Here is an 18,860-nt window from a genome sequence, read left to right as displayed (position 1 = left end):
GGACCAAGTTTACATTCACCAGATATGACTTTGTGGTGCACGAACAGGCAAAAAAAGATGCAACATACGTCAACGCCTGCTAATGATCTGACACATCTTCCACCAGCACATTCTGAACGTGGGCCCCAACGATTTCTAGTTACACCCCTGAAGTAGAAGACGATACAGTCTCAAGTCTCCATTCCAACAAAACTAAACTATATTCCTCCGTAGGAGGTCAGGAATTCCCATTTCTTCCAAGCCGAAGTTCGCAGGTACCCAAATGGTAATGGAAAAATACCTAGGAGACTTAATGGAAGCCACTTGCGTGGACAGAGGGGCGTAACCTTTTACACAAGTTTAAGGTTTCCATATTTTAAAAAATGTACGAATTCTGAAGAAACTAGTTCTCAGATCACTAGATGCCATCTTCATGTAACGCTACCGTCAATGGTATCACATTGCCATATGTACGAAACGTGATCCGCGGCCGTACAATATTCTCATTACCTTCTCCTGTACTTTCATAGCTCTGACACATGGTCCCTATTAATGGGGACTAGTTTAAAAAAAAAAAAAAGGAACCTTTAATAATAAAAAAAAAAAAAATAATAAGATACAATCCCAACTTTATTATTTTCACACATATTTTGGCTGCAGTCCAGCACGGAGATCGAGAACTTGGGTGTCACAAAAAATAAATAAATTTGAATTTTTTAAGTAAAAAAAAAAAAAAAGGAAAAAGTTGGAAAAGTCTAGCGGCAGCGCTCACCTTAGTGGTCCACAGCTTGACCGTCCAGTCGAAGGATGAGGTCAGGAACAGATGGGAGAAGTCGATGGCTCCCACGGCGCTGTGGCAGTTGAGTCCTGTGATTGGGCCCTGGTGGCCTTCAAACACTTCGCTGATGCCAGCTTTGCTGCACACACATTGCAAAGTTCAATTACTAACGGCGCAACATCTGCCATCTATTAAGTGGATGCAAAAAAAAAAAATAGTTGAATAATTTAAAAGGATTTTTGTAGAATGTGAAATATGGTCTTAAAGGGATTTTCCAGGCTTCAGAAAATGATGACCTATCAAGACGTCATCAATATCAGATCAGTGGGGCTACGGCACCTGGTGCCCATTATCAATCAGATTTTCAGCTCCTGTGATAGCTGGATGTAGCACCATACACTGCATAGTGGCCGTTACTGGTACTGCAGCTCAGATAAAATTTACTATAAAGATCTGCTGTTCCTGCTCCGCTCACTGTTTTTCTTTTGGCTTGTAAGCATGCAAATTAAAATTAAGTTTCCCAAAGGAAGAAAATTGTCTCTCTAGTGCCACAAGAGTTTGGTAACATGACTAAGGATTTAAACCAAAGAAATATTCTTAAGAAACAACTAACTCCAATAAGTGGCACCAGAGATACAACTTTCTTTTTTTTTGAGTTTGGAGCTAATTTGCATATTTTTTTCCCAAAGCATAGCGGAAAGGATAAAGCACAGAGGAGGGATCTCTACTGTAAGAGCACAAAAATGTAAAGGAGGGTTTTCTACTGTAAAAGCAGTAAAGCATAAAGGAGAACTTAACTGTTAAATCAATAAAGCATAGAGAAGGGTTCTCTACTGTAAGAGCAGCAATATATATATACAGTACAGACCAAAAGTTTGGACACACCTTCTCATTTAAAGATTTTTCTGTATTTTCATGACTATGAAAATTGTACATTCACACTGAAGGCATCAAAACTATGAATTAACACATGTGGAATTATATACTTAACAAAAAAGTGTGAAATAACTGAAAATATGTCTTATATTCTAGGTTCTTCAAAGTAGCCACCTTTTGCTTTGATGACTGCTTTGCATACTCTTGGCATTCTCTTGATGAGCTTCAAGAGGTAGTCACCGGAAATGGTCTTCCAACAATCTTGAAGGAGTTCCCAGAGATGCTTAGCACTTGTTGGCCCTTTTGCCTTCACTCTGCGGTCCAGCTCACCCCAAACCATCTCGATTGGGTTCAGGTCTGGTGCCTGTGGAGGCCAGGTCATCTGGTGTAGCACCCCATCACTCTCCTTCTTGGTCAAATAGCCCTTACACAGCCTGGAGGTGTGTTTGGGGTCATTGTCCTGTTTAAAAATAAATGATGGTCCAACTAAACGCAAACCGGATGGAATAGCATGCCTCTGCAAGATGCTGTGGTAGCCATGCTGGTTCAGTATGCCTTCAATTTTGAATAAATCCCCAACAGTGTCACCAGCAAAGCACCTCCACACCATCACACCTCCTCCTCCATGCTTCACGGTGGGAACCAGGCATGTAGACTCCATCCGTTCACCTTTTCTGCGTCGCACAAAGACACGGTGGTTGGAACCAAAGATCTCAAATTTGGACTGATCAGACCAAAGCACAGATTTCCACTGGTCTAATGTCCATTCCTTGTGTTCTTTAGCCCAAACAAGTCTCTTCTGCTTGTTGCCTGACCTTAGCAGTGGTTTCCTAGCAGCTATTTTACCATGAAGGCCTGCTGCACAAAGTCTCCTCTTAACAGTTGTTGAAGAGACGTGTCTGCTGTTAGAACTCTGTGTGGCATTGACCTGGTCTCTAATCTGAGCTGCTGTTAACCTGCGATTTCTGAGGCTGGTGACTCGGATAAACTTATCCTCAGAAGCAGAGGTGTTACGGACCCGGGAGGTGGAACCTCTGTGCTGCGGTGCAAGGAGGGACTCAGAGGGGCGTAACTAAGTATCAACCCGGACCGACCCTGGTCGTACGGCGGCTAACGGCTCGGTGACCTGGGAGGGACCGAGCCGAGGGACCAGGTGCTACTCTGGGGACGACCTTGTAAGAGAGCAGGTGACTCCCACGGGTCAGATGGCTGGGACTGACCGGTATAGCGGATGGGCACAGCAGGCAGGCTGACGAGTGGTCCTGGTGGATGAACTGGCAGACACGGCAGGCGACAGGCGAGAGCCTCTAGGTAGGCTGACAGGTGGTCACAGCAAGTGACGGCAGGAGCCTCTAGGTAGGCTGTCAGGTGGTCACGGCAAGAGACGGGCAGGAGCCTCCGGGTAGGCTGACAGGTGGTCACGGCAAGTGACGGCAGGGGTCTCCAGGTAGGCACGGCAGGTAACAGACAGGTAACAGGCAGGTGCTTCCAGGTAAGTGGGCTGGCAGACATGGCAGGAACCGGGCAGGTACCAGGCAGGTAACAGGCAGGTAAAAGGCTGGCAGGACTAGTAGTCAGGCTAGCAGCGGGACTTGAGGGCTGAAGCAGAGGTAAGTAACACTGTGCAACAACTATTGCTCGGGCACCTCCATTTTGGAGGAGGTGCCTTATATATGGGAGGACCCTCAGCTATTGGCCGGGGACTCCTTAGGACGGCGCGCGCGGCCCCTTTAAGAGGGAGGGAGCGCGCGCGCCCTAAGCACAGTGCCCGGGGAGCTGCGCGCGCCGGCAGCAGGAAGAGGAGCGCTGGAGAACACAGAGCGGGGAGCGCGGGGAGCGAGGAGGTGAGTGGGACGGCGTCTCTGCCTGGCAGGGGGCAGAGACGCCGATGCTACAAGAGGTGACTCTTGGTCTTCCTTTCCTGGGGCGGTCCACATGTGAGCCAGTCTCTTTGTAGCGCTTGATGGTTTTTGCAACTGCACTTGGGGACACTTTCAAAGTTTTCCCAATTTTTCGCACTGACTGATCTTCATTTCTTAAAGTAATGATGGCCACTCGTTTTTCTTTACTTAGCTGCTTTTTTCTTGCCATAATACAAATTCTAACAGTCTATTCAGTAGGACTATCAGCTGTGTATCCACCAGACTTCTGCACAACACAACTGATGGTCCCAACCCCATTTATAAGGCAAGAAATCCCACTTATTAAACCTGACAGGGCACACATGTGAAGTGAAAACCATTTCCGGTGACTACCTCTTGAAGCTCATCAAGAGAATGCCAAGAGTGTGCAAAGCAGTCATCAAAGCAAAAGGTGGCTACTTTGAAGAACCTAGAATATAAGACATATTTTCAGTTGTTTCACACTTTTTTGTTAAGTATATAATTCCACATGTGTTAATTCATAGTTTTGATGCCTTCAGTGTGAATGTACAATTTTCATACTCAAGAAACTACCGAAAAATCTTTAAATGAGAAGGTGTGTCCAAACTTTTGGTCTGTACTGTATATATATATATTTATTTATTTATTTATTTATATGTATGTATATGAGGGTTCTCTACTGTAAGAGCAGTGAAGCATAAAGGAGGGTTCTTTACTATAAGAGCAGTGAAGCAGAGAGCAGATAATGCACTAAAGGGACAAACTGTTGTAGTGTGCTTCATATTTGCCTATTGACTTCCTAGTGCAGTTTTTTACTGCAAAAACATTTTCTTTTATTTTTTCCTATGCATTTTTTGGTGTTTTTTATTAATAAATTAGGGTAAAATATTTCAGTTCTCAACTGCTCCATTAGAACGAACCAATACACAGACACTTCCCATTTTCTTAGTTCAATTTTAGCTTTGCTGTATAGAATCAGACAGAGTTAGCCGAGTCATCTCATTATTATGAGAGTTTGGGCAAGGTATTAACAGCTATATAAGGCAGGTGAGTAGCAACATGCTATACACACAGAAAAGGCTCTGTATTTCCTGACACATCCTTTTCTGTTGGGTAAAGTCCTGTATCGCTGTTAAAGGATATGATTTATTTATTCATCTAGTGACACAGGTTTGATTTAGTGTAAGTAATATATAATGCACTGATAAGAAGAGGCAAAGTGTGACTCTACCTTCCATGACGGCACGCAGCGTAAACTGTCCCCTCCTCACTTCCCACCACAAAATTGTTAACGTCTCCTGTAGGGAACGCCATCCCGGTAACTGCTACTGCCTTGGACTTATTGTAGACCAGTTCCATACTTTCCTGAAACAAAATCAACGAGATTAAAAAACAAATTTGCAATTCTAAAAAAAAAAAAAAAATTACAATAATTGTACCCAAAACCAGAAAACTTTCCAGAAACTTTCCAGATGTCCATCAAGCCACACTCACAAGAGTCCAGAAAGCTGATAATAAGTAGGCTAGCCGCAAAAGAAAGAGGACCACCAGTAAGATCTGTAGGCAGCTCCTATGAAGGGCATAAATGGCCCATGGGTACCATTTCCCTACCTTTTCCATAAACCGTACACTTTTTTGGCAAACCAACAACTCTTACATGCTCCGAATGAAAGAAACTCTAGAAGAGCAAGATAAATCTTGAGAATTTCTAGAAAGTATGAAGGAGATTAAAACAACTCTTGAAGAACTGGAGTAGTCTTCAACATGTCTAAAAAGTATAAAAGACAATAAAAAAAAACTCTTAAGAAACAGGATAACTCTTCAGAATGTCTAGAAAGTATCACGAAGATTAAAAAAAAAAACTTCTCATTTATTAGAACTTGAGCTGTTAATGGAATTTCTAGAAAGTATCATCAAGAAGATAATCCCAAAGAGCAGAAGAAGCATTCTACAAAGTATCAAGGAGAAATAATAACTCTAGAAGAACTGGAAAAGTCTTCAGGATTGCTAAAAAGTATATAAAAAAATAAAATAACTCTTGATGAGATAGGACAAGTCTTCAGAATTTTCAAAAAGTTCCCAGACAAAACAAAAACTTTTGAAGAGCTGGAAAAGTCTTTATGGTTTTAAGAATGAATCAAGAAGGAAAGACAACACTTGAAGAACTGAAGAAAATCTTCAAAATTTCTATTAAGTATCAAGAAAGAATGAATAAGATAAAAAAAAAAAACTTTTGAAAAGCTGGAAATGGCTTCAACCTTTCTAGAAAATGTCAAGAAAGTATGAGAAAAGATGAACCATCGCTTCAGGAGTTGGAAAAATCTTCAGTATTTCTACAAAGTATGAAGAACATATCAAATAAGGTAAAAAAAAAACTCTGAAGAGCTGGAGGATTTGCAGACAATATCAATCGTATAAATTAACTATTGAAAAGTTAGAGAGGTCTTCAGGATTTCTACAGAGTATCAAGAAAATAATGTAACTTTTGAAGAACTGAAAAAGACTTCAGAATTTATAGAATGATTTAAGAATTAAAAGTAACTCTTGAGGAGCTGGAGAAATATTTAAGATTACTAGATATCAAGAAAATAAAGTAACTTTTCTAGAACTGGAAGTGTTCAGAATTTCTAGAAAGTAAACTGTGACAAAATAGAAGGATTCTTAACATTTCAGTCACTCACCACTATATGAGGTGAACTAGAACTGTACAAGTCTTCAAAATAACTAGGAAGTACCAAGAAAAAAAATGAGAACATATGAAATTGTGTTCAACATTTCTAGAAAGCATCAAAAAAGCATGAAACTGTTGAGAAGCTGGAGAAGCCTTCATAATTTCTAGAAAGTATAAAAGAAAATATCAAAAAGATAATAAAAAAACTCAAAGAGCTCAAGAAGTATTCAAGATTTCTAGGATGTAGCAATGATATAAAGTAATTCCTGAAGAAATGTTTAGTTTCAAGAAAGTGTAAAAAAATATAAAGTAACTCTTAAAGAGCTGAAGAAGTTCTCAGAATTTCTAGAAAGTATCAAAAAAGTAAAGTAACTCCTGAAGAGCTGGAAAAGTCTCCAGAAAGTAATTAGTAGACAAGATAGAAGGATTTATGACCTTTTCTCAACTGTATATTCACCATTATTTGAGATGATCCTACAGGTCCTAGCTTCTGAAATTATTGATTTTTCAGCTTCTGTAAATACTGTTTTGGTGAACCATTTGCAAACATACAGTACAGACCAAAAGTTTGGACACACCTTCTCATTTAAAGATTTTTCTTTATTTCCATGACTATGAAAATTGTACATTCACACTGAAGGCATCAAAACTATGAATTAACACATGTGATATTATATACTTAACAAAAAAGTGTGAAACAACTGAAAATATGTCTTATATTCTAGGTTCTTCAAAGTAGCCACCTTTTGCTTTGATGACTGCTTTGCACACTCTTGGCATTCTCCTGATGAGCTTCAAGAGGTAGTCACCGGAAATGGTCTTCCAACAATCTTGAAGGAGTTCCTAGAGATGCTTAGCACTTGTTGGCCCTTTTGCCTTCACTCTGCGGTCCAGCTCACCCCAAACCATCTCGTTTGGGTTCAGGTCTGGTGACTGTGGAGGCCAGGTCATCTGGCGTAGCACCCCATCACTCTCCTTCTTGGTCAAATAGCCCTTACACAGCTTGGAGGTGTGTTTGGGGTCATGGTCCTGTTGAAAAATAAATGATGGTCCAACTAAACGCAAACTGGATGGAATAGCATGTCACTGCAAGAAGCTGTGGTAGCCATGCTGGTTCAGTATGCCTTCAATTTTGAATAAATCCCCAACAGTGTCACCAGAAAAGCACCCCCACACCATCACACCTCCTCCTCCATGCTTCACGGTGGGAACCAGGCATGTAGAGTCCATCCGTTCACCTTTTCTGCGTCGCGCAAAGACACGGTGGTTGGAACCAAAGATCTCAAATTTGGACTCATCAGACCAAAGCACAGATTTCCACTGGTCTAATGTCCATTCCTTGTGTTCTTTAGCCCAAACAAGTCTCTTCTGCTTGTTGCCTGTCCTTAGCAGTGGTTTCCTAGCAGCTATTTTACCATGAAGGCCTGCTGCACAAAGTCTCCTCTTAACAGTTGTTGTAGAGATGTGTCTGCTGCTAGAACTCTGTGTGGCATTGACCTGGTCTCTAATCTGAGTGGCTGTTAACCTGTGATTTCTGAGGCTGGTGACTCGGATAAACTTATCCTCAGAAGCAGAGGTGACTCTTGGTCTTCCTTTCCTGGGGCGGTCTTCATGTGAGCCAGTTTCTTTGTAGCGCTTGATGGTTTTTGCAATTGCACTTGGGGACACTTTCAAAGTTTTCCCAATTTTTCGCACTGACTGACCTTCATTTCTTAAAGTAATGATGGCCACTCGTTTTTCTTTACTTAGCTGCTTTTTTCTTGCCATAATACAAATTCTAACAGTCTATTCAGTAGGACTATCAGCTGTGTATCCACCAGACTTCTGCACAACACAACTGATGGTCCCAACCCCATTTATAAGGCAAGAAATCCCACTTATTAAACCTGACAGGGCACACGTGTGAAGTGAAGACCATTTCCGGGGACTACCTCTTGAAGCTCATCAAGAGAATGCCAAGAGTGTGCAAAGCAGTCATCAAAGCAAAAGGTGGCTACTTTGAAGAACCTAGAATATAAGACATATTTTCAGTTGTTTCACACTTTTTTGTTAAGTATATAATTCCACATGTGTTAATTCATAGTTTTGATGCCTTCAGTGTGAATTTACAATTTTCATAGTCAAAAAAATACAGAAAAATCTTTAAATGAGAAGGTGTGTCCAAACTTTTGGTCTGTACTGTAAGTTTTTCCTGTTAGCAGAAAGTTTAACTTTTCTACTGAAATCCATTTGTTTCAGGCACTCGCAGTCTGTATCCACTAATGCATTAGGCAGAGTGGCTCTCATGGAGCAAAATAAACACCCACCTGTGGAGCTGAGAGCATATCCAAACTCCAGGAGCACAATTTACCGTCAGTGGAAACAGTAATAAGGTTGTGCGCGTTCTGCGTCCCCACCACATTCACACAGTAGATAGGATGCTGGAAAAGACAGACACAACCCTATGATAGCCATTATCACTCACAGGGGTCCGAATAGTGAGTGAATGAAGGATGACATGTTGCATTGCATAGAAATAGATATTGAACGTTTTAAGAAAATTCTATTTATCTTGATATTGGAATCATTTGCTAATAATGGAATATACAGAAAATTGTTAATTATAGGGAGTTATTGGTGTATACTGACATTTCTCAGAAATGCTGAAAGACAAAAACTGGCTAAAAAATCATGACAAAAGCAGCCCCATTGGGAACACCACAGATCCAAAGAATGAAGCTCTGAAGTGTCTCCTTTAATAAATAGAGATGGTGCGCATGCGTGGCCATTGCTATGTTAAAATTGGGAACTTCAGAGCCCCAGTTTCGGGATCGATGGAGGGTCTCAGTGGTGGGACCCCCAGTGATTAGCAAGTTATCTGTTACACACCTGTCCCGGGTCTGCTTCCTACGCTCCAATACCTCAAAACTTTCTTGTGCTCCATGTTGGGCTTTGCAAGTAGCTCGGGGTGCTCCCATGTGTTGAGATTCCTAGGCCTATGTAATGTCTTAGATATTAGATAATGTCTAAGATATAGCGGTAAAATCCAGCAACAGCAAACAAAAAAATTCTATATATAAGCCATATCCAAATAAATGTAATGTTTTATATATAAAAAAAATGTTTGCGGTTGCTGGATTTTTCCATTATATCTTCCATGGTTTTAGCTCAGGAGCCAGCCTGATGCCTCTGTGCACCACATCCTGCTTCAATATATCTTCTACACTGGTGAGTTGATGAACTGTTTGTTTTTCCTTTGTAAGGCCTACCAAGATACAGCCTGTGTCTTGGAGTTAAGACTTTTAGTTTGTCTGTGCACAGTTCCCTGTCTGCGGTCTACAGAACATCTCCTGTCTTCCTGCGTCTTCCAGTGCCTCAGTTACGTGTCTGGGTCTACAGGGCATCTTCTCTTTGCCTGTGACTTCCAGTACCTCTGCTACTTGTTCTCGGTCTTCCAGGACCTCTGCTACGTGTCCACCTTCTGTTTCCAGGACATCTCCTGTCTGCCTGCAGCTTCGAGGACCTCTGCTATCCATCTGCGGTCTCCTGGGCATCTTCAGTCTTCCTGCAGCTTCTAGTACCTCTGCTACTTGTTCCCGGTTTTCCAGGACCTCCAATATATGTTTCCAGGACGTCCAGCGATTTCCAGGACGTCTCCTGTCTGCCTGCAACTTCCAGGATCTTTGCTACCTGTCTGCGGTCTCCTGGATGTCTCAGTTCTGCCTGCAACTTCCACTACCTTTGCTACGTGTCCGCACGCAGTTTCCAGGACATCTCCTATCTGACTGCTGCTTCCATGCGGTTTCCTGGACGTCTTTGATCTGCCTGCAGATTCCAGTATCTCTGCTACTTGTTCCTGGTCTTCCAGAACTGCTGCTTCGTGTCCGCCTTCGGTTTCCAGGATGTTTCCTGTCTGCTTGTGACTTCTAGGACCTCTGTTTCTTGTCTGTCGTCTCCCAGAGGTCTCCTTTCTGCCTGCAACTTGTAGTACCTCTGCTACTTATTCCCTGATTTCTAGGAACATTGCTACCTGTCTGTGGTCTCCAGGACATCTGCGGTCTACCTGTGGCTTCCAGTACCTTTGCTACTTCTCTGTATTTCACACATGCCTCAACCGCCTGCTGCATCAATGTCCGTGGCCCGTTTGGCCACCTGGACCATGGGCTTCGAGGATCCACCTCACCTAGTGAGCCCTTGACATTATCACCTATTCTAATATAATTATTCTAGTACATAAGAAAAATCTAATACTCCTGTGTCCTTGAGACCAGCGAGGTAATGAAATATCCAATGTGCCAGACTACTAAAATCAGGAATAAGAAAAACATATTCCCAAATATGTATTTAAAGGGGCATTCTGGTCTATTCACATTATCACCTATCTACTAGAAAGCCGGAGTGTGGAGCAAAAGCTGTAAGACCACGGAGGAGTTAGGTGAAGGTTAAATCGCGCACAAGCTCTGCGGCTGCATTCACAGTCAATGGCACTAAGTGCTGTAATTGCTGGAGGTCTCAGCATACATGAACGTTATCCAGTGAATAATTGATAATTTATATATCAGGGTGATTTATAATGCAGTGATGGTGTGATATGGATATGATAAATATCAAAATGGAGTGTTTGGCCGATATCAAGAGCTCACCGTGTGCGCTGCGGCAGAAAGCGGCGTCCTCTGAACTGGAGTCCTCCTGTGGCTGCGGTTATCCCATAGTACTATCTGTCCAGAATATGTCCCACCAATCACCAGATTTGGATGAAAACGAGCAAAGCAGACTGACATTACCGAGGACTGCAAAACAAAAGAGAAAGAGCTTAAAGGGGCTGTCCTATACACAATATATGTCTCTTATACACAAGATTCATTTATGATCCCTAGGGGTATTACCGCGGGGATCCCCAGTAATCCAGAAAACAGCTGCCTGAAAGTTCCCTGTATGAAATGTTACTGAGCACGTGCGATGTCTGCTTCATTAACTGGCTGCACATGCTCACTACCGCTCTATTCACACAAGGGGCTTTGGGACCAGGACCAGTGGTGATTCTTAGCATTCAGACTCCCAGCATTCATACATTCATCATCTATACCGTAGATAAGTGATAAATGCTGTTTACGGGACAGTTTGGGATAGATAGAGATGTTGAACGAAGAAGTTCTAAAAACATTTCACATAAGCGCCGATCATTTTTGGCTTTTATATTGTGTTAATTAGAAAGCCCTGGGAGAGACATTCTCTAAATCAAAAGCACTAGAGGTCCCCAGTTTCCATTGCTCATACATCTCTTATGTAGAGTAACTGAGCCGGACCAGGGACCTCTATTACTCTACCTGTCAGTGTTTCTGGATGTTTGAACAGTTGGAATCCCACCACCTACACTGCTAAGAGGCTCGCAGGCAGCAAAATCTGTGGCTACATTATTGACAGGGAAAGGCAGCACTATCTGTGCCTACATCACTAAGAAGGAGAGGCAGGGAGACAGTACTGTTAATAACTACACTGAATACAGAAAGGTTTACAATCTGTGTTGACATTATTTACAAGGAAAAGCAGGGAGGCGGTAATATTGATATCTACATGATTTACAAAAGAGAAACAGGGAGGAAGTACTATCTGTATATATATATATATATATAAATATATATATATATATACAGTACAGACCAAAAGTTTGGACACACCTTCTCATGTAAAGATTTTTCTCTATTTTACTAACTATGAAAATTGTACATTCACACTGAAGGCATCAAAACTATCAATTAACACATGTGGAATCATATACTTAGCAAAAAAGTGTGAAACAACTGAAAATATGTCTTATATTCTAGGTTCTTCAAAGTAGCCACCTTTTGCTTTGATGACTGCTTTGCACACTCTTGGCATTCTCTTGATGAGCTTCAAGAGGTAGTCACCGGAAATGGTCTTCACTTCACAGGTGTGCCCTGTCAGGTTTAATAAGTGGGATTTCTTGCCTTATAAATGGGGTTGGGACCATCAGTTGTGTTGTGCAAAAGTCAGGTGGATACACAGCTGATAGTCCTACTGAATAGACTGTTAGAATTTGTATTATGGCAAGAAAAGAGCAGCTAAGTAAAGAAAAACGAGTGGCCATCATTACTTTAAGAAATGAAGGTCAGTCAGTCTGAAAAATTGGGAAAACTTTGAAAGTGTCCCCAAGTGCAGTTGCAAAAACCATCAAGCGCTACAAAAAAACTGGCTCACATGAGGACCGCCCCAGGAAAGGAAGACAAAGAGTCACCGCTGCTTCTGAGCATAAGTTTATCCGAGTCACCAGCCTCAGAAATCGTAGGTTAACAGCAGCTCAGATTAGAGACCAGGTCAATGCCACACAGAGTTCTAGCAGCAGACACATCTCTACAACAACTATTAAGAGGAGACTTTGTGCAGCAGGTCTTCATGGTAAAATAGCTGCTAGGAAACCACTGCTAAGGACAGGCAACAAGCAGAAGAGACTTGTTTGGGCTAGAGAACACAAGGAATGGACATTAGACCAGTGGAAATCTGTGCTTTGGTCTGATGAGTCCAAATTTGAGATCTTTGGTTCCAACCACCGTGTCTTTGTGTGACGCAGAAAAGGTGAATGGATGGACTCTACATGCCTGGTTCCCACCGTGAAGCATGGAGGAGGAGGTGTGATGTTTTGGGGGTGCCTTGCTGGTGACACTGTTGGGGATTTATTCAAAATTGAAGGCATACTGAACCAGCATGGCTACCACAGCATCTTGCAGCAGCATGCTATTCCATCTGGTTTGCGTTTGGTTGGACCATCATTTATTTTTCAACAGGACAATGACCCCAAACACACCTCCAGGCTGTGTAAGGGCTATTCGACCAAGAAGGAGAGTGATGGGGTGCTACGCCAGATGACCTGGCCTCCACAGTCACCAGACCTGAACCCAATCGAGATGGTTTGGGGTGAGCTGGACCGCAGAGTGAAGGCAAAAGGGCCAACAAGTGCTAAGCATCTCTGGGAACTCCTTCAAGATTGCTGGAAGACCATTTCCAGTGACTACCTCTTGAAGCTCATCAAGAGAATGCCAAGAGTGTGCAAAGCAGTCATCAAAGCAAAAGGTGGCTACTTTGAAGAACCTAGAATATAAGACATATTTTCAGTTGTTTCACACTTTTTTGTGAAGTATATAATTCCACATGTGTTAATTCATAATTTTGTTGCCTTCAGTGTGAATGTACAATTTTCATAGTCATGAAAATACAGAAAAATCTTTAAATGAGAAGGTGTGTCCAAACTTTTGGTCTGTACTGTATATATATATTTTTTTTATATATGTATATATATATATATACAGTGCCTACAAGTAGTATTCAACCCCCTACAGATTTAGCTGGTTTGATAAGATGCAAATAAGTTAGAGCCTTCAAACTGCAAACGAGAGTAGGTTTTATGAACAGAAGCATAAATCTTACAAACCAAAAAGTTATGTTGCTCAGTTGAATTTTATTAAATTTTAAACATAAAAGTGTGGGTCAATTATTATACAACCCCTATGTTTAATATTTTGGGGAATAACCCTTGTTTGCAATTACAGCTAATAATCGTCTTTTATAAGACCTGATCAGGCCGGCACAGGTCTGTGGAGTTATCTTGGCCCACTCCTCCATGCAGATCTTCTCCAAGTTATCTAGGTTCTTTGGGTGTCTCATGTGGACTTTATTCTTGAGCTCCTTCCACAAGTTTTCAATTGGGTTAAGGTCAGGAGACTGACTAGGCCACTCCAACACCTTGACTTTTTCCCTATTGAACCAGGCCTTGGTTTTCTTGGCTGTGTGCTTTGGGTCGTTGTCTTGTTGGAAGATGAAATTACGACCCATCTTAAGATCCTTGATGGAGGAGCGGAGGTTCTTGGCCAAAATCGCCAGGTAGGCCGTGCTATCCATCTTCCCATGGATGCGGACCAGATGGCCAGGCCCCTTGGCAGAGAAACAGCCCCACAGCATGATGCTGCCACCTCCATGCTTGACTGTAGGGATGGTATTCTTGGGGTCGTATGCAGTGCCATCCAGTCTCCAAACGTCACGTGTGTGGTTGGCACCAAAGATCTCGATCTTGGTCTCATCAGACCATGGAACCTTGAACCAGTCTGTCTCAGAGTCCTCCAAGTGATCATGAGCAAACTGTAGACGAGCCTTGACATGACGCTTTGAAAGTAAAGGTACCTTACGGGCTCGTCTGGAACGGAGACCATTGCGGTGGAGTACGTTACTTATGGTATTGACTGAAACCAATGTCCCCACTGCCATGAGATCTTCCCGGAGCTCCTTCCTTGTTGTCCTTGGGTTAGCCTTGACTCTTCGGACAAGCCTGGCCTCGGCACGGGAGGACACTTTCAAAGGCTGTCCAGGCCGTGGAAGGCTAACAGTAGTTCCATAAGCCTTCCACTTACGGATGATGCTCCCAACAGTGGAGACAGGTAGGCCCAACTCCTTGGAAAGGGTTTTGTACCCCTTGCCAGCCTTGTGACCCTCCACGACCTGGTCTCTGATGGCCTTGGAATGCTCCTTTGTCTTTCCCATGTTGACCATGTCTGAGTGCTGTTCACAAGTTTGGGGAGGGTCTTAAATAGTCAGAAAAGGCTGGCAAAAGAGATCTTTAATCCACACATGTGAAGCTCATTATTTCTTGGTGCCTGATCTACTTCTTAATACTTTAGGGGGACCAAACAGAATTCTTGTGGTTTGAGGGGTTGAATAATAAATGACACTCTGAATTAATTTTTTACGTTTTAAAAAACAAAACAAAAAAAAAACAAAAAAAAAATTTGCTGCAGTGCATTTCCCACTTCCAGGCTGATCTACAGTACAAATGTCACAATGCCAAGTTAATTCCGCATGTGTCAACCAGCTAAATCTGCAGGGGGTTGAATACTACTTGTAGGCACTGTATATATATATATATATATATATAATTTACAAGAAGGAAATGCCATTTGTAACTACATCATTTATAGGGAGAGACAATGAGGCTGTACTATCTCTACTGTGGGGGATCTACTCGCTCAGGTGCGTCGGGAGGCAAACAGAAGGCATGTTCCTTTAAATGTTTATGTCGGTTTATTACGTCATAAACCAGGCAAAAGCAAAAAGGAATACAAAAAGCCTTTAGACCAGGCAGGCAAAAAACAAAGTAAAGAGTCCTTAAGGCAAAGTCTCTGGTTAGCCAGTCCTGTGGGCACACAGGCTGGGTAGCATCCAGTCCACTAGCTCAGTCGGGAGACCACAACACACAGGAGGCCTTCTCCCTCCAAACACACAGACCATGTGCCAAACAACGGCCTCCATTTTATATCTTAACCACACCCAGAGGTGAGGTATGTGGGTAGCAAGACCTGCCCATCTCTCCAACTACCCATAACCCAGCTCCCAGGTGCACCAAACAGTCCTCTTGGTGCTTACGTGCGCCAGCGCAACAATGCAGGTTATATCACAGAGGACAGCCATCTCTGTGATACATACCTCCCATCAATTATGTGTCCGTTAGCTACATTACAGTACCTACATTATTTACAAGAAGGAAATGCCACTTGTGACTACATCATTTATAGGAAGAGACAGGGAGGTAGTACTATCTGTACCTACATCATTTACGTTTAAGAAGGAAATGTCATTTTTGACTACATCATATCCAGGAAGATACAGGAAGGGTAGTACTATCTGTGACTACATCATTTACAGGGAGAGACAGGGAGGCAGTACTATCTGTCCCTACATCATATACAAGAAGGAACTACTATCTGTATCTTGTACATCATTTACAAGGAAAGATAGGGAGGCAGTGCTATCTGTATCTGTACCATTTACAGGCAGAGACAGGGAGGCAGTACTATCTGTATCTGTACCATTTACAGGGAGAGACAGGGAGGCAGTACCTACATCATTTACAAGAAGGACATATTATCTGTGACTACATCATTTACAAGGAGAAACAGGGAGGCAGTACTATCTGTACCTACATCATTCACTAAGTGAAACAGGGAGGCAGTACTATCTGTACTTACATCATTCACTAAGTGAAACAGGGAGGCAGTACTATCTGTACTTACATCATTCACTAAGTGAAACGGGGAAGCAGTACTATCTGTACCTACATCATTCACTAAGTGAAACAGGGAGGCAGTACTATCTGTACCTACATCATTCACTAAGTGAAACGGGGAAGCAGTACTATCTGTACCTACATCATTCACTAAGTGAAACAGGGAGGCAGTACTATCTGTACCTACATCATTCACTAAGTGAAACGGGGAGGCAGTACTATCTGTACCCACATCATTCACTAAGTGAAACGGGGAGGCAGTACTATCTGTACCTACATCATTCACTAAGTGAAACGGGGAGGCAGTACTATCTGTACCTACATCATTCACTAAGTGAAACGGGGAGGCAGTACTATCTGTACCTACATCATTCACTAAGTGAAACGGGGAGGCAGTACTATCTGTACCCACATCATTCACTAAGTGAAACGGGGAGGCAGTACTATCTGTACCCACATCATTCACTAAGTGAAACGGGGAGGCAGTACTATCTGTACCTACATCATTCACTAAGTGAAACGGGGAGGCAGTACTATCTGTACCTACATCATTCACTAAGTGAAACGGGGAGGCAGTACTATCTGTACCTACATCATTCACTAAGTGAAACGGGGAGGCAGTACTATCTGTACCTACATCATTCACTAAGTGAAACGGGGAGGCAGTACTATCTGTACCTACATCATTCACTAAGTGAAACGGGGAGGCAGTACTATCTGTACCTACATCATTCACTAAGTGAAACAGGGCGGTAGTACTATCTGTATCTACATCATTTTCAGGGGAGATGCAGGAAGGCAGTACTATCTGTCCCTATATTGTGTAAATGCAAAGACAGGGAGGCTGTACTATCTGTGCTTACAAAATTAACATTAAGGTAATATTTTTAGGATTTATTATTTTGGGGGGCACTGTATGGCACTGCTAGGGCCCAGCGCAGTATGTGGGGTGCTATAACAGGGGCACATCCCAATTTGCTATGGAGCCCATTGAATATTTCACGCTCTCACACTCATCTGAGCCGTGTCCTCGGCTCCTACCTGTACTGCCCTCCAGCCTTCGCTCGCCTCTCTGGAGCATCTGTACGATGTAAATGTATATTTTCCTTGTTCAGCATTTATTTCATTCTGCAGACGTTGTCGAAGCCTCTTGAGTTGTAAGTTAAGACGTGTTTCAGAAGATCCCCGCTAAGAAGCTTCTGATGCAGAATGACCACAGTCTGCCTCCCATCAGTATGCTACGCACTCAGCCATTACAGCCCTCGTAGAACACAATGGAAACATTTGTAACCCGGCCCGGCCGTCATGTGGTCTTCATAGAGCCGTATCCTCACAGGGACGCCCAGGTCTAATTCCAGCAGACACACGTAAATGTAATCTACCTTCCATGGTAATATCCTCGCTACCCGGGGCTGCAGGCAGCACAAGCAGCTGTTCATCCCGCACACCGCCTATCACCAAGTGCACTGCACACCTATGAGGAGCGGGCGGCTTAAAGGGGCGGCACATTTCCAAAACAGCACCACTTTGTCCTGAATTTAGTACTGCACATCATGAAAATAATTCTTGGACAGATTGGGAAAAATATACTCTGGTTCTGGTCTCAGCTGCCCTTGAAGCATTGGTGCCCTTCCAGGGGCTAATCTGAGACCCACAGCCCTCAGTATAGGAAGAAACTGTGCCAGATAGAGGTTCACATAGCCTGCCAGCTGAATAGTCACAATATAATAATGGTGAGGAACTGTTCATGGGGAAAAGAGGCACATTGTACATATGGTAAATTATCCTGTTCTGATCCAGAGTTACAGCTTTCATTATATTCCACAGCGGCACTCACTATTCTGCTGGAGCAGTCATTGTGTACATATATTACATTACTGATCCTGAGTTACATCCTATATTATACTCCAGAGCTGCACTCACTATTCTGCTGGTGCAGTCACTGTGTACATACATTACATTACTGATCCTGAGTTACATCCTGTATTATACTCCAGAGCTGCACTCACTATTCTGCTGGTGCAGTCACTGTGTACATACATTACATTACTGATCCTGAGTTACATCCTGTATTATACTCCAGAGCTGCACTCACTATTCTGCTGGTGCAGTCACTGTGTACATACATTACATTACTGATCCTGAGTTACATCCTGTATTATACTCCAGAGCTGCACTCACTATTCTGCTGGTGCAGTCACTGTGTATATACATTACATTACTGATCCTGAGTTACATCCTGTATTATATTCCAGAGCTGCACTCACTATTCTGCTGGTGCAGTCAGTGTGTACATACATTACATTACTTATCCTGTACTGATCCTGAGTTACATCCCGTATTATACTCCAGAGCTGCACTCACTATTCTGCTGGTGCAGTCACTGTGTACATACATTACATTACTGATCCTGAGTTACATCCTATATTATACTCCAGAGCTGCACTCACTATTCTGCTGGTGCAGTCACTGTGTACATACATTACATTACTGATCCTGAGTTACATCCTATATTATACTCCAGAGCTGCACTCACTATTCTGCTGGTGCAGTCACTGTGTACATACATTACATTACTGATCCTGAGTTACATCCTAAATTATACTCCACAGCTGCACTCACTAT

The 18,860-nt window shown here is 42.6% G+C and overlaps 1 protein-coding gene across 7 annotated transcripts in view; it reads right to left on the bottom strand.

Moving 5' to 3' along the window:
• The window catches only part of DYNC1I1 (dynein cytoplasmic 1 intermediate chain 1), a 602,472-nt gene that overhangs the window by 173,383 nt on the left and 410,229 nt on the right, over positions 1-18,860 (bottom strand). For all 7 annotated transcript variants that reach the window (XM_073677314.1, XM_073677309.1, XM_073677311.1 and 4 more), the window contains 4 exons: positions 10,810-10,956; positions 8,494-8,607; positions 4,748-4,881; positions 752-896 (listed from right to left, as the gene is read on the bottom strand). In XM_073677314.1, the coding sequence (XP_073533415.1) occupies positions 752-896; positions 4,748-4,881; positions 8,494-8,607; positions 10,810-10,956 (540 nt within the window). The remainder of the gene's footprint in view (positions 1-751; positions 897-4,747; positions 4,882-8,493; positions 8,608-10,809; positions 10,957-18,860) is intronic.

The sequence above is a fragment of the Phyllobates terribilis genome, unplaced genomic scaffold (genome assembly GCF_046119375.1).
Source record: "Phyllobates terribilis strain yellow unplaced genomic scaffold, ASM4611937v1 Scaffold_4__5_contigs__length_816908805, whole genome shotgun sequence".
NCBI lineage: Eukaryota > Metazoa > Chordata > Amphibia > Anura > Dendrobatidae > Phyllobates > Phyllobates terribilis.
The sequence above is the reverse complement of the archived record's forward strand: the minus strand, read 5'-3'. Positions and strand labels throughout refer to the sequence as shown.